A 13372-nucleotide genomic window follows, 5' to 3' on the forward strand; every position below is an offset into this window, starting at 1 on the left:
AACCACGACGCTAACCACAAATCTGCTGTACTCCTAACCCTTGCACATAATTGATCAACCCTAATTCTAAACGCAAATCTGATCTTAACACCATCTCAACCGAACCGTTACCCCACACCGAATCCTAATACTAAAGGTTATCCAAACTTGAACGCTGACCACGAACGCTAACGATAATGCTAACACAAGCTCTTATGTTAGCACTCACCCCAACCTTAACTCAAGACCTAACTTTTGTTCTTGACTTTAATCTTATAACTGTAACCCATAACACAAATGTAACAATTTTAAACTCTCACCCGAACTCCTAAAACTCGAAGCCTAACGACTAACCCTGACCCTAGCTGGAACCCATATCGCTCTTCTGCAGCTGCTACTGCTACCACCGTGGTCCCTGTTCCCTCAATGAATCTATCCACGGCGAGGACTCGGTCTGCCAGACACTTGACTTGGATCTCACCCACACCGCGTTCAACCACCACACCGCAAGTCACAACAACACAAAGACAACGATGTCCCATGTTACCTTTTGCAGACTTTGTGCTGTAGAATTCCCCCCAACGCATCATCGTCGCTCTTGCCCGAGACTCGTGCAACATTTACCTCTCTCTCTACTCCACAAACGCGTTGACTCTTATTACCTGTTACAACTTCAATAGTGCGGGTTGTTTCTGGCCGCCTGGCGGGTTTTTTTTGTCCCGTGATTCGAAAACCACAAAAGCCCCCAATTCTATCCGCGAACACGGAGCCGTGTCTCGCAGACGGGATGGGAGGGAGGGAGGCGTGTGGGGGCTGATGGGCTCACCCACCGCCTCCCCCCCCACCGATTGAGGTTGGGGGGTGGGAGGCTTACGGGGAAGAGAGAGAGGGAGGGAGAGTGCAAGAGCCGGCGAAGTCAGCGAGACGGCGACAGAGCGGGGGAGAGAGAGAGTCGAGGGAGCAGCTCCCCATCTCTGCAGACAGGTGAGACCTCTGCGCGACATCGTGTTCTGCTCAAACTTACTCGGCCTCGACGCGACAATGTGGAGTGGGCACTTGTAGTGGGAAGGAATAGACGTCAACTCGGGCTCGCGCGTTGTTAATCTGGTGGCTGTAGAGCTCGTGCAAGACGTTTAACATCGCTGATGATGAAACGTTGCTGTGTTGGGGACAGTTTTTACCAGTTGCTTTGTTGTGATTGTTCAAATTCAAACGGGAAATATGGTCACATACCCCCCCCCCACCCCCGCTAACGAGTCCCAGGGCGTGGGGAGGCCCTCATCCAGCAGTGGATTGCCACAGGGACTGTACGTGTAGTATTACATCGGGGATGTAGGGAGGGGATAGATGGCTCAGTGGTTAGCGCACTGAACGTTGGCCCAACGTTCAACATTTACTAACACGTGTTATTATACACGCAGTGGGGTTCATTCAAACGGGGTGCACACAAGGCTGGTGCCCTGCGAGAGGGGAGTCCGTGTACCTAACGGGGATTGGGCCCATGCAGGTTTGTTGTATAAGTTCAGCTGGGACAATCCGGAACGCTGTTGGGTCATTGTGTAAACGGCCACGCGACATCCATTTCGCCTTGATTTAACCAACAACAAAAACAACAATACTCTTAGGTTTTTTCGGTAAAGTCACGTAGGTAAAAAAATAATAGAAATAAAATGATAAAAAATGAAAAGAACTCAATTAAATCACGACGTTTCGGAGGCAACACAAGTCTCCGTCTTCAGGTGGGACCGTCACAGCTAAATTTACTGCATCAAGTCTAGCTGTGACGGTCCCACCTGAAGACGGAGACTTGTGTTGCCTCCGAAACGTCGTGATTTAATTGAGTTCTTTTCATTTATTATTATTTTATTAATTTTTCACCTACGTGACTTTACCGAAAAAACCTAGGAGTATGAATCCTTGCAGTCACGAAAGCTTAAAATCTAAAACAACAACAATGCACGCTTAACAACAAGGTAAATGTCCACCCACGCGTTCAAAATGTACAAAGCTGGTTCTCGTAGGATGGTCGTTATCGAGGGGTACAATAACACAGCGCTGTGGACGGCGTTGGGGGGGGTCAGGGGTCATCAACCTGCGGCTCCGGCAGCGGCGTGCGCCTCTTCGAGGACCGCTTCGTGCCGTTGCTGATGACTGTGGTGGTGACCGTTTCGCGGTCACCACCACAGTGCACTGCGGCTCTTGAATTGTTGAGTTGGATCTTGACTTAAAGCTTTCCTGACTGCAGGAATTCACATTCTTTGGTTCAAAGAAAATAAGTAGTTTTTTTTTGTTATTTTTTGTTATTTTCTTTGAACCAATCTACGTGACTTTACCGAAAGATTCAAATAATTTGTTGAATTGGGTTTTGTTGTTTTATCGGATTCGAACAAAAATGGTTCTTCTTGTCATTGTTCTGATTGACGACCCCCGATGACAGAGTGCACTCTCGTGGCAGTGCCTTACGCCGATAAATCCCTTACGAGCAGCGCTCCGAGAAATATCGAGTGAGACGTGCACTCAAAGGGGATAAGCATGCGACGGTGCTCTCGCAGTCAGCGTTCATTGACGAGATTCGCGTAACGGAGGTTCGTTGAAGGGGGTTAATTCAAGTGGATTCTCATCGGGGTTCATGCGAAGGGGGTCCCTGTAAGGGGTCCATGCAAGGGGTCACTAATGGTGCCCGTGTCAGGAGGTTCATGCGAAGGGGGTCCCTGTAAGGGGGTTCATGCAAAGGGGTCCCTGTAAGGGGGTTCATGCAAAGGGGGTCCCTGTAAGGGGGTTCATACAAGGGGGTCCATGCAAGGGGTCAATAATGGTGCCCGTGTCAGGAGGTTCATGCGAAGGGGTCCCTGTAAGGGGGTTCATGCAAGGGGGTTCTGGAGGAGCGTAGTCTCCAGGGCAGTGCCGTTAAGCCCCATTCCTGCACACAGAGTCGAGGACAATGGGGCACACGGCCCCTGCTGGGTGGGGGAGGGGCTCGAGTTAAGGACTCGAGGAGAGGGAGTGAGGGGGGCAGGGTGGGGGGCGATGGGGGCAGGGTGGGGGGCGAAGGGGGCAGCGTGGGGGGCTGACCCCTTCGCATTGTCTCCACTTAGGGGTAGCCCCCACCACCTCCTCCACGCGCTCACTTACATGGATACAGATACACCACGCGCTCATACACATACACAGTACGCACTGACCCACATGCACATTCAGGCATATACAAACAAACAAAGATCCCCAATTTAGCCTTAACAGACTGTAGGGGCAAAGGCGTGTTAGCGAGCACCTATGAAGGCCGGCACGGCACACGAGGGGGTGGGTGGCCAACACCACCGCCTGCCGCCTTTGTCTCCCAAGTGGGGATGTTTTCACATCTCAGCAGGTACTCATTTGAGGCTGAGTCGACCTAGGGTAGGCCAATGACCCGTTCAGACAATCGCCACTGGTGTTGGCCCTGAGCGGGAATCGAACTCGGGTCGCGGGGTTCGTAGCGCAGCGCATTCATACACAGAGGCAACACACACGAAGCATAATTCTACACACATACACCACTCAGAAATATTTCACCCCCCCATCTCACACTGCCCCCCCCCCCATCTCACACTGCCCCCCCCCATCTCACACTGCCCCCCCCATCTCACACTGCACCCCCCCCATCTCACACTGCACCCCCCCCCCCATCTCACACTGCCCCCCCCCCCCATCTCACACTGCCCCCCCCCCCCATCTCACACCCCATCACGCTGCACACCCCTCCGCAGATCGCGCTATTCACGCGCTCACAAAGCTCAGGGTCTGCCCGGGTCCCCCTCCCCCAGCGTCCCCCTCCCCCAGGGTCCCCTCCCCCCAGGCCCCCCTCCCCCCAGGCCCCCCTCCCCCCAGCCCCCGTCCCATGTGGATTATCATGAGAATGGGGCGGGAGAGGGAGCCACAAAGCCCGCGGGTCCCCAGACCTCATCCATCGAGCAGCTGTCGCCTCCACCGCGGCGTGAACGCGGGGGCGGGGTAGGGGAGGGGGGGGTGAGAGGCTGATGGGGGTGTTTGAGGTGATGGCTGTGATAGAAGTTATAGATGTGGATAGATCAGTGGGTGCGAGCGGCTGGTTTACCCCTCCACCACGGTGGACCACACCAAGGCGTTCATGACGCCTCCTGGCCAAACTCCATCTGGCAGATCCAGGAACAGGAGACCACTGAGATTGGCCACGTGGGATGTTCGGACTCTTCATTGCGGAGGAGAGGCTTCTATTGGTTATAAGTTAGAGTTGGGAGTGGTGGTGGTAGGGGCGATGGTATTGGTGATGGTGGTGATAATGTCTTCTTGGTTCTTTCGGTAAAGTCACGTAGAAGGGAAGTAATAAAATAATAAAAATAAAACATAATAAAATAATTCTCACGACGTTTCGGCCACAACGCAAGCAGGTGCGTTGTGGCCGAAACGTCGTGAGAATTATTTTACTATGTTTTATTTTTATTATTTTATTATTTCCCTTCTACGTGACTTTACCGAAAGAACCAAGAAGATGAATCCCTGCAGTCACGAAAGCTTTAAATCGAAATTTGGTGATAATGGTTGTGATATAAGTTAGAGTGGGGAGTGGTGGTGGTAGGGGCAATGGTATTGGTGATGGTGGTGATGGTTGTGATATAAGGTAGAGTTGGGGAGTGGTGGTGGTAGGGGCGATGATATTCGCCACTATATGAGTTAGTCGTGGAGTCGGGGCCATGGACATTTCACAAGACTTTGCTCTTAACCTTCAATCTTAAAATTCGACTTTAAACACGGCAGCGATCACATTTGGGCCGCACAAAGAGTCCTCGCGGCTCGCACTGCAAATTGCTCGCTTATGTTAATTGCCGGGCCGTGTTTAGTTGTTCCTGAGAAGTACATTATTAAACGCCGCAAAGGTGGAGTGGAACTCGATGCCACCACACGGGCGAACAGGGGCCCACAGTTGCGGTGGGAGTGCTCTTGCAAAAACAAATTTGGCAACCTCGCCGCATTTTTTTTTGTTTAACCAGCCTGACTCTCTCTGGCCGATGAGACTCAGAAGGTCGAAACCGCTCCGCGTGTCCGCGTGCCTTAACGATTGATGCTGCTTGACAAATGTTTGGTGTGGAAAGCCGAAAGGCCGGTGATTGATTCAGACGTCCATTTATAGTCACGTGGACATCGGGAGTTGAGAAGTTCGGCTTGGATTTCGCTTCTCTTGCAGTTTCTGGAGACCCGGCTACCCCCCACCCCTGATCCCCCCCCTGACCCCCCCCCCCCTGCTCCCCTCCCCCCCGTGTTCTGTGTTTACCAGTCGACCACGGTCGCGTGTGAATTCACTGATGAAGGCGAGAGAGACAAAGGCGGTGGGAGGTGGGGGGTGGAATTTGAGAAACCGAAATGCACATTCGCGCTTCGTGGCGAGGGATCTGGCACCTCGTGTCCCCCTCCCCCCACATGTCCCCTCCCCCACACCCAACCCCCTCCCGCCCCCTCCGGAGTGATCTCCCTGTCCCTCTTTACTAGTTCTCGCGATTGATCAGAAGTTGTTGATCTTCATCTGATCGCCGAGCGTCCATCATGGATGGACGCATTGTGCACGGGCAAAGTTGTGGCTAAGGATCATAATGACACCATCATCACGATTACCATCATATCATAAACACCATCACCACGATCATAATGATTATTACTCCTCTACCATCATCCTACCACCGCCTTCATTATCAATCGTCATCATAAATACCGCCACATTGTCAATGCTACCATCACTAACCACCATCATTAGTATCATCGTCAATACCACCACCACTATCACGGTGTGGTGAAGTATGGTAAAACATTCGACCACGGCGTGGGGAGAGCCTTCATCTCGGCAGTGACTTGAACAATCCCTCAACATTCGTATTAATAACGCCCCCCAGCCCACCGCCATAGGAATGTGTAATTGCCATCACCGACTCACAGGACCGCCAGCGAAGACGAGCGACGCGCCACGCTCGTGTGAGCACAGAGATGTTGTGACTCTCCCTTTGAGAAGGCGTGACGCCGAGAAGCCGGGACTCAAAGCGGTCTTTATGTGGCTTGCATTGTGTCTGCGCGCGTGTGGTGGTGGCGGCAGCGGCATTGTTGGTGGTTCATGGTAGTTGTCCTACATTGGCATGCTGCTGTACGTGGTGGTGGTGGTGGTGGTTGGGCGGGGCGCGGTAGAGTAGCGGTTAGCGCGCTGTGCTACGAACCCCGCGCACGGCCAACACCGGTGACGATTATCTGAACTGGTTCCTGGGCCTTCCCTAGGTTGACTCAGCCTCAAATGAGATCTTAGTGCGGTGTGTAACTATCGCCACTCGGGAGACAAAGGTGACCGGGTGTGACATTGGCCACATTGTAGGTGCTCGCGAACAGCACTTGCCCAAACAGTCTGTTAGAGGCTATGCAGGGGATCTTTGTCTTGATGATTTAGCGGGATGGTGATAGTGATGACGTGATGATGGATATGTGTGTGTGTGTGATGATGTGTTGATGGCGATGATGGTAGAGTGATGGTGTGGGTGTGTGTAGGCGCGGTCACTATTGTTGAGATTTGCCCCATCTCGGGCTGCCCCCGCCGTCTTGAGTCTCGGTGACCCATGACCCCTTGAGAGACAATCCTTCACAGCCACAGCTGCCATCGCCCGCGCAACAAAGCCACGTGCATTTTTGCATAGGGGGTGAGGGGCTACTGCATCCCAAGGAGCCGTGTGAATGGGGTGGGAGGGGTGGGGGTAGTGTGGGAAGGGGGGTGGGGGGAGGGTAGGGTTGGAACATGCACATCTTCGTAGCTACGGAGAGAGAATGGATTTCCAGAGGGTGACTGGGAGGTATTTTACAATTCAAGGGGTCGAGCGGTGGCGCAGTGGTTAGCGTATCGCGCTGCGAACCCGGGCGACCAGAGTTCGATACGCGGCCAGCCAAAGGTTACCACCGGTCCGCGACGTTCGCCTTGGTTGACCGGTCTTGGGTCTCGTCCGAGTTTACATCGGCTGTGGGGAGACAAAGGCCGTGTTGGCCTAAATAAGAGCTCGCTAACAGCACTAACCCCGATGAGGCTAAACGGTGGACCTGTGTCTGTTTGTATCTCGCAGGGGACATTGCAACCCTTGCCACGACCACACATCCAATTTAAAAACATCTCCACCTCCAACACTCACATCCCCACCTTGAAAAACATCTCCGCAATAATTCCCACAAATCAACACCATCACTCACATCTCTGCCTTCATCAAGGTAGCATCATCATCAACATTAGCCTCATCAATAAATCATCAGGTAGCCATCTCCACGTGACCCGCCCGCCTCTGCATCCCGTGCCATCGCCGGCACCATGCCCGCCACCGTGCGCTGGCTCGCCGCCTTGACCCTGGCGGTCGCCCTCGGGGCCGCCCTGGTCGCCGCCTCTCCGCCGGGTGACGAACGAGCGGCGGAGGACGTCGAGGAGACAGAGGAGGCGGAGAAGGAGGCGGACGAGATCGGTTCCACGTGGCCGAGCCACGACGAGCGCGACGACTGTCCCGCTCTCTGCTCGTGCTCCCTCCTCGGGGTCAACCGGAGCCGTGCCGTCGACTGCCGGGGGGTCAACCTCACGGCGCTGCCGCTGCGCCTGCCGGGCGGCGCGCAGGCCCTGCTCCTCACCGACCACGCCGTGGTGGAGCTGCCGCCGGGCGACGTCGCGATGCGCGGCTACGAGGAGGTGGCCATGCTGGACCTGTCCCGAGGCGCGGTGGCCGACGCGTGCGGCCTCCGCCTGGGAGGAGGCCCTGGGCCGTGGGGCATCCGCGACCTCCGCCTGGTGCGCAACGACATCGCGGCGCTGCGCTCGGGGTGCTTCGAGTCGCTGGGAGGTGAGGGACGGCGCGGTCCCATTGCCGTCGTGACCAACACAACTCCCCATTCACGATACCCTTGCCTCTGCTGCCCTTCCCGTGGTGTGCACACGGGCACAACGTTTCGCGTGACATCAAAGTTAAAACTGGTAAAATGGGAAAAACGTTCCGGTGGTGGACCGCGAGGACTGGAGTGCGGGAGGCCCTGCGTTTGACAATTCTTCCTCCCCTTGGTCACTTCAACAAATGTGCGAACTTTAATTTCAACTTTAATAATAGTGCTGATTGCTGATGGCGGTATTGACGATGATAATTTGGGCTGTATTCAGCAATTGTGTTTAAGAAATACATCCTTTTACAAGCGCCCACGTGTGGCCACGCGGGTAACGTTGTTTTCCTCTCTCTCTGTCTTCTCGCATGCTGATTCGCTGGCTTGCTCTCTCTCCCTCTCTCGCTCTCTCTCTGTCGCTCTCTCTCTCCCCAGGCTTGGAGTCTCTGTACTTGGGCTACAACCGCATTGGGAGCGTGTCGGGCTCGGCCTTCGCGGGCCTGGGCAGCCTTCGCACACTCTTCCTCGACCACAACGTGCTCCGCTCGGTGGACGCCGCCTGGTTCGACGCTCTGCCCGGGCTGCGGGTGCTGGCGCTGGGCGGCAACCCGGTGGCGAGCGTGACGGACGGCACGTTCTCGCGGCTGCGCCAGCTGCGCAGCCTGGACCTGAGCGAGTGGCGCGTGTCGCGGCTCCAGGAGGCTGCGCTCGACGGGCTGGAGCATCTGGAGGACCTGTCGCTGGAGGGGAACCTGCTGGCCAAGGTGCCTGCCGCGGCCCTGCGCCGGCTGCCGGGTCTCAGGCTGCTGAGGCTGGACCGCAACCCGATCGTGGCGCTGCAGGAGGGCGACTTCCGCAACCTGTCCCGCGTGGAGGAGCTCTCCGTGCGGGACATGCCCCGGCTGGCGGCGGTGGACAGCGACGCGTTCGAGTCGCTGCCCAGCCTCGCGTCGCTCGACCTCTCGCACAACCCGCGCCTCTCCTTCGTGCACCGCTACGCGTTCCGCGACGCGCCCCGGCTCGCCACCCTGCTGCTCGACAACGGGGACCTCGGCGGCCTGCATGGCGCCGTGGCCCGCGCCCTGCCGGCGCTGCGCCGCCTGTCCCTCCACTCCAACCCGCTGCGCTGCGACTGCGTCAACCGATGGTGGCTCGGCGCTATGGCCCGGCGCGGCCTCGAGGTGGCGCGGCCCGAGCTGGCGGTGTGCGCGGAGCCTCCCGAGGCCAGGGGCCGGCCAGCCGCCGAGGCGATGCTGGCAGCGGCGGCGAGGCGCCGGGCCGACGGCGCGGAGCCCCAGGAGGCGTGCCTGCCGCTGATCGCGCGCGGCGCGCTGCCGGCGCGTGCGTCGGCGCGGCCGGGGTCCCTGGTCACGCTCTACTGCAGGGCGCTGGGAGACCCCGAGCCCACCATCTACTGGGTGTCGCCCGCCGGGGACAAGGTGACCACCGACACGCTGGCCGACAAGTTCTGGCTGGAGGCCGACGGGACGCTGAGCATCGCCGAGGTGCGCGAGAGCGACGCGGGGGTGTACACGTGCGTGGCGTTCAACTCGGAGGGCGCCGACACGCGCAGCGTCACCCTCCGCGTGGGTGGCGATAGTGGCGACGCCTCCCGTGGGCACGTGTCCTCCGCCTCCACGTCATCATCGCCATCCATCTCCCCATCAACCTCGTCATCCACCTCGTCGCCTTCCACCATCTCGTCACCCGCGACCGCCGCCTCTTCCGTAAAGCAGGAGATAGAGGAAGAGGAGGCGCCGACCCTCGCTGTGGTCGAGGTTGATTCCTTCTCGGCGCTGGTCGCTTGGAGGGTGAGCAGTAAGCTGAGCAGCGGGGTGAGCGGCAAGCTGAGCGGCAGTGTGAGCGAGCTGCGCTGGTGGCACAGTGCCGAGGGCCCCCGTGGCGGTGCGCACTCCGCTGCGGTGGCACCGGGCGTCACCGAGCACCGCGTGGCGGAGCTGCAGCCCGGCACCACCTACACCGTGTGCGCGACGACTGCCACCTCCTCCCGCTGCGTCAACCTCACCACCACCGCCGCCGCCGCCGCCGAGGAGGGGGACCGCCGGGGCCCGCCGGAGCCGCCGGTGCGGGCCCTGCGCCACCGGGCCGGCGCGGCCACCCGCCTGAGCCTCGTGTATGCCGTGCTGGCCGCCCTCGGCCTGCTGGGCTTTGTGCTGCTGGTGGCTCGCTACGCGCGACACCGGCTGCAGAGGAAGCTGGTGCAGGGTGCGCTGGCAGGGCCCTTCAATGCCGTGTACCCCCCGCTGAGCGTGCCCATCGACTACGATGACGACGACGACGACGATGATGACGGTTGCGATGGCGGTTACGGTGGTGGTTACGGCGCTCGTAGTGCTGGTGGTAGTAAGCGCGGATGCCTCATTTAGGGAGAGGTCAGAGGTCGGGTCAAGCGTCGGGGTCAGCGAGGAGGGGGAGGAGACTCGACGCTGCTTGTGATGACAGGGTCAGAGGTTATGGCCAAACAGGTCCTCGCAACACCAATAAATAAATTAGTATGTTGTCAATCAATCAATAACTCAATTGTCAATCAATGATTCAATCGAATATCAGGAAGTGATAAGGTTCTGGTCGTATCAATAGGTACAATGTTTGGGTCACTACCCTGGTTTATCTTTTATTTTTCAACGAGGTGGGGTTAAACACTCGGTTTTAAACCGTCTTGGCTCAATAAACTCAAATGTTTGCCTCACGTTGGGATCTTAAGCAATTTAAGTTGGGTTTCGCGTCGTTTTGTAAGAATAAATGAAATGGGTTTAGACGCGCGTTTGAATGGTAAGTCGGGTTTAAACGTGCCCTTAAATCTAGCTTGTGAGTAAGCCGAGTTTAGTTTTCGGTTCAATAAGTCATCTGGGTTTAGGCTCCTCGACAACTCAGAAACTCGCGTGAGACACGTGTCACATGGTCATGTTATTATTGTTGTTGCTGTGTTCTCCTAAGACCTCTATAAACCCGAACCTGTAATCTGAAAAAACTGTGACCTCCAATCTCTAACCCCAAGCAGTAACCATTTAAACCCCGACCTGCTAACCCTACATCTGACCGTGGCTTGACCGTGAACTCACAATAGACATAAAAACGTAATTGATTTCGGTAACTTACCTATGTCTTCGGTTGCCACCCCTGCTATAAATCGGAACGAGCACCTGGCCCAGTTCAACATTTCGACTCGTGCAGGTTGCGTGCAACTCGTGCAGCCAGCCCCGAAAGGAGCCTCACGTGGTGATGAATGAGTGGCCTAATTCATTACGCCAGTCACACACACGCCCCCAGTCAACCCCTCTATTCCTGCCACGCTGCTGCGAACAGATGGTGGTGGTGGTGGCAGAGGTGGGACAAAGTCATTGTTATGCAAGTCCAAGTCGAGTCGCAAGTCATCAAATTCATGACTCGAGTCTGACTCGAGTCCAAGTCACATGACTCGAGTCCACATCTCATAGGTGGGACAAAGTCATTGTTATGCAAGTCCAAGTCGAGTCGCAAGTCATCAAATTCATGACTCGAGTCTGACTCGAGTCCAAGTCACATGACTCGAGTCCACACCTCTGGGTGGTGGTGATGGTACAAGTCCCAGTAAACATGGCAACGTTGCGGCCGGAGTTGGTGCCAACATTGGCGTCTGGTTTAGGCCTAAAGTTCCACGTTTACTGGGGCGGTGTAGGTGGTGGTGATGTGGTTGTGCTGGCGATGATGATGATGATAACAGTGGTGGTGATGATATTAGTGGTGATAATGATTATAGTAATCGTGATAATGGTAGCAATGATGGTAATGATCGTAATGCTGATGATGATTATAGTAATCGTGGTGATAGTAATGATGATGATACTAATGATGGTGGTGGTGGTGACGATGATACTACATTGGCACTGTTGATGTGAACTCTAACAAAGTATGGCATTTTGTCACGTGAACTCATCGTAGGCTAATTAATGCTAATGCTAATTGCCTCTTATAATTGAATATTGCCCCCTTACGCCCGTTTTAAGTCTAGTTTTTTTTTTAGCAATGCTCACTTGAATGTAGGCATTAGATGCGTTTCATAGAGACTTGCAAGTGTTTCTCGTGAGAATTCCAAAGGAATCGTGTACTGTATGCTGTATAATGTGTGTGTGGCTGTATTGACTAACTCGCTGCCTTAATTGATTGACACAGGGTCTTTATGTCTTGTTACCTCGGTGCTAAATTCGCGAGTTTTGGCTCTTAATCGATTAAAATGGCATTAATGACCAAGTTGAAGTAGCAAATGGAATTATGTTTTCTTATATCTTTCTCTCTGGGGGGGGGAGGGGTGGTTTATACACAAATAAATGAATAAACGCAACCTTTTAAGTGAGGTTTCATATTTCGTGTCTGGCCGCGGTGTCCTCTGCTGCTCCTCATCATCAACCATCAAACCTTGTCGTTGTTCCACGCGCGCGCATCCAGGTAATGACCGTATTCTCCGGACGAAGAAGGGGAAGTACGAGGCACCTTCAATACAAACCTGTGTGCCCGGCACCAATAAAGTTATACTGCTTTGGTCTTTCATACATACGTAAAAATACAAAGATCTTCCTATAGGCTTTAACAGACTGTTGGGGCAAGTGCTGTTAGCAAGCAGCACATATAAAGGCCGGCACAGCACACGAGGGGGGTTGGGTGGCCAGAAGCACGCCCGGCCGCCTTTGTCTCCCCCAGTGGCAATGTTTACCACACACCGCACCGGGTACTCATTTGAGGCCGAGTCGACCTAGTGGGGAGGGGCCCCAGGGACCCGGTGCAAGATAATCGTTGCTGGTGTTGGCCGTGAGCGGGAATCGAACTCTGGGTTTGTAGCGCAGCGTACTAACCGCTACACACGCACACAGACACACACACACACCGGTGGATAAGACTCACCCTATCCAACGTTGTTTTAACTGCGGGGTGTAAGAGGAGGATATACGGTATGTATGACCATCGAGGTATATATATTATCTGGAGAATACGGTATTTATTCCCGTTGTTAATTCACCGTCGGATGAAGGCATCACGACCCACGCGGTGTCGATCACCGGGGAGGGAGTGGATCGTTTGACCATACTTCACCACGCTGGTCAGTGCGGGTTTGACAGGCTTAGATTGATTTGTTGAAAATAATACATGCAGCACCGATACGGTTATGATTGCTTTGGGGCCGTCCATAAATGACGTCACGCACCTAGGCGGGGGGGGGGTCAGACATTTGTGACGATGTGTGACGAGCGGGGGGGGTTTGAGAAATGTGACGTCACATCAAAATGCGCAACTTCAAATAAATATAGACAACACGTTCTACTTAATTAAATAGACTTTTGAATAAATGTTTTCTCCTACAACATTAGAGTGCAGCGCCACATTAAATACGCACTACAATGACAATAGTTTAAAGCGATTTGAAGCATGTTTTATTTTCGGGAGGGGCAGAGCTTTGTGACGTCATATTTGAGGGGGTCTGACTTTTTGTGACGCCGTGTGACGAGGGGGG

General features: G+C 55.0%; 1 protein-coding gene across 1 annotated transcript; it reads left to right on the forward strand.

Moving 5' to 3' along the window:
• Nucleotides 1-879: 879 nt before the first annotated feature.
• On the forward strand, nt 880-12208 carry LOC144729339 (uncharacterized). Its single transcript, XM_078609527.1, has 3 exons — nt 880-963; nt 7080-7835; nt 8302-12208. Exons 2-3 carry the CDS (start codon nt 7319-7321, stop codon nt 10251-10253), a joined length of 2469 nt encoding a protein of 822 aa, XP_078465653.1. The 5' UTR covers nt 880-963; nt 7080-7318; the 3' UTR covers nt 10254-12208.
• The last annotated feature ends 1164 nt before the right edge of the window (nt 12209-13372 follow it).

The sequence above is a fragment of the Lampetra planeri genome, chromosome 32 (assembly GCF_965212315.1).
Source record: "Lampetra planeri chromosome 32, kcLamPlan1.2.h2, whole genome shotgun sequence".
In the NCBI taxonomy this organism is placed as follows: domain Eukaryota; kingdom Metazoa; phylum Chordata; class Hyperoartia; order Petromyzontiformes; family Petromyzontidae; genus Lampetra; species Lampetra planeri.

Bases quoted from the DNA above. Each gene is read 5' to 3' on its own strand.
- LOC144729339 (XM_078609527.1), top strand. From the start codon at position 7,319: ATGCCCGCCACCGTGCGCTGGCTCGCCGCCTTGACCCTGGCGGTCGCC. The intron at 7,836-8,301 runs GTGAGGGACGGC...CTCTCTCCCCAG, and splicing joins GTGCTTCGAGTCGCTGGGAG to GCTTGGAGTCTCTGTACTTG.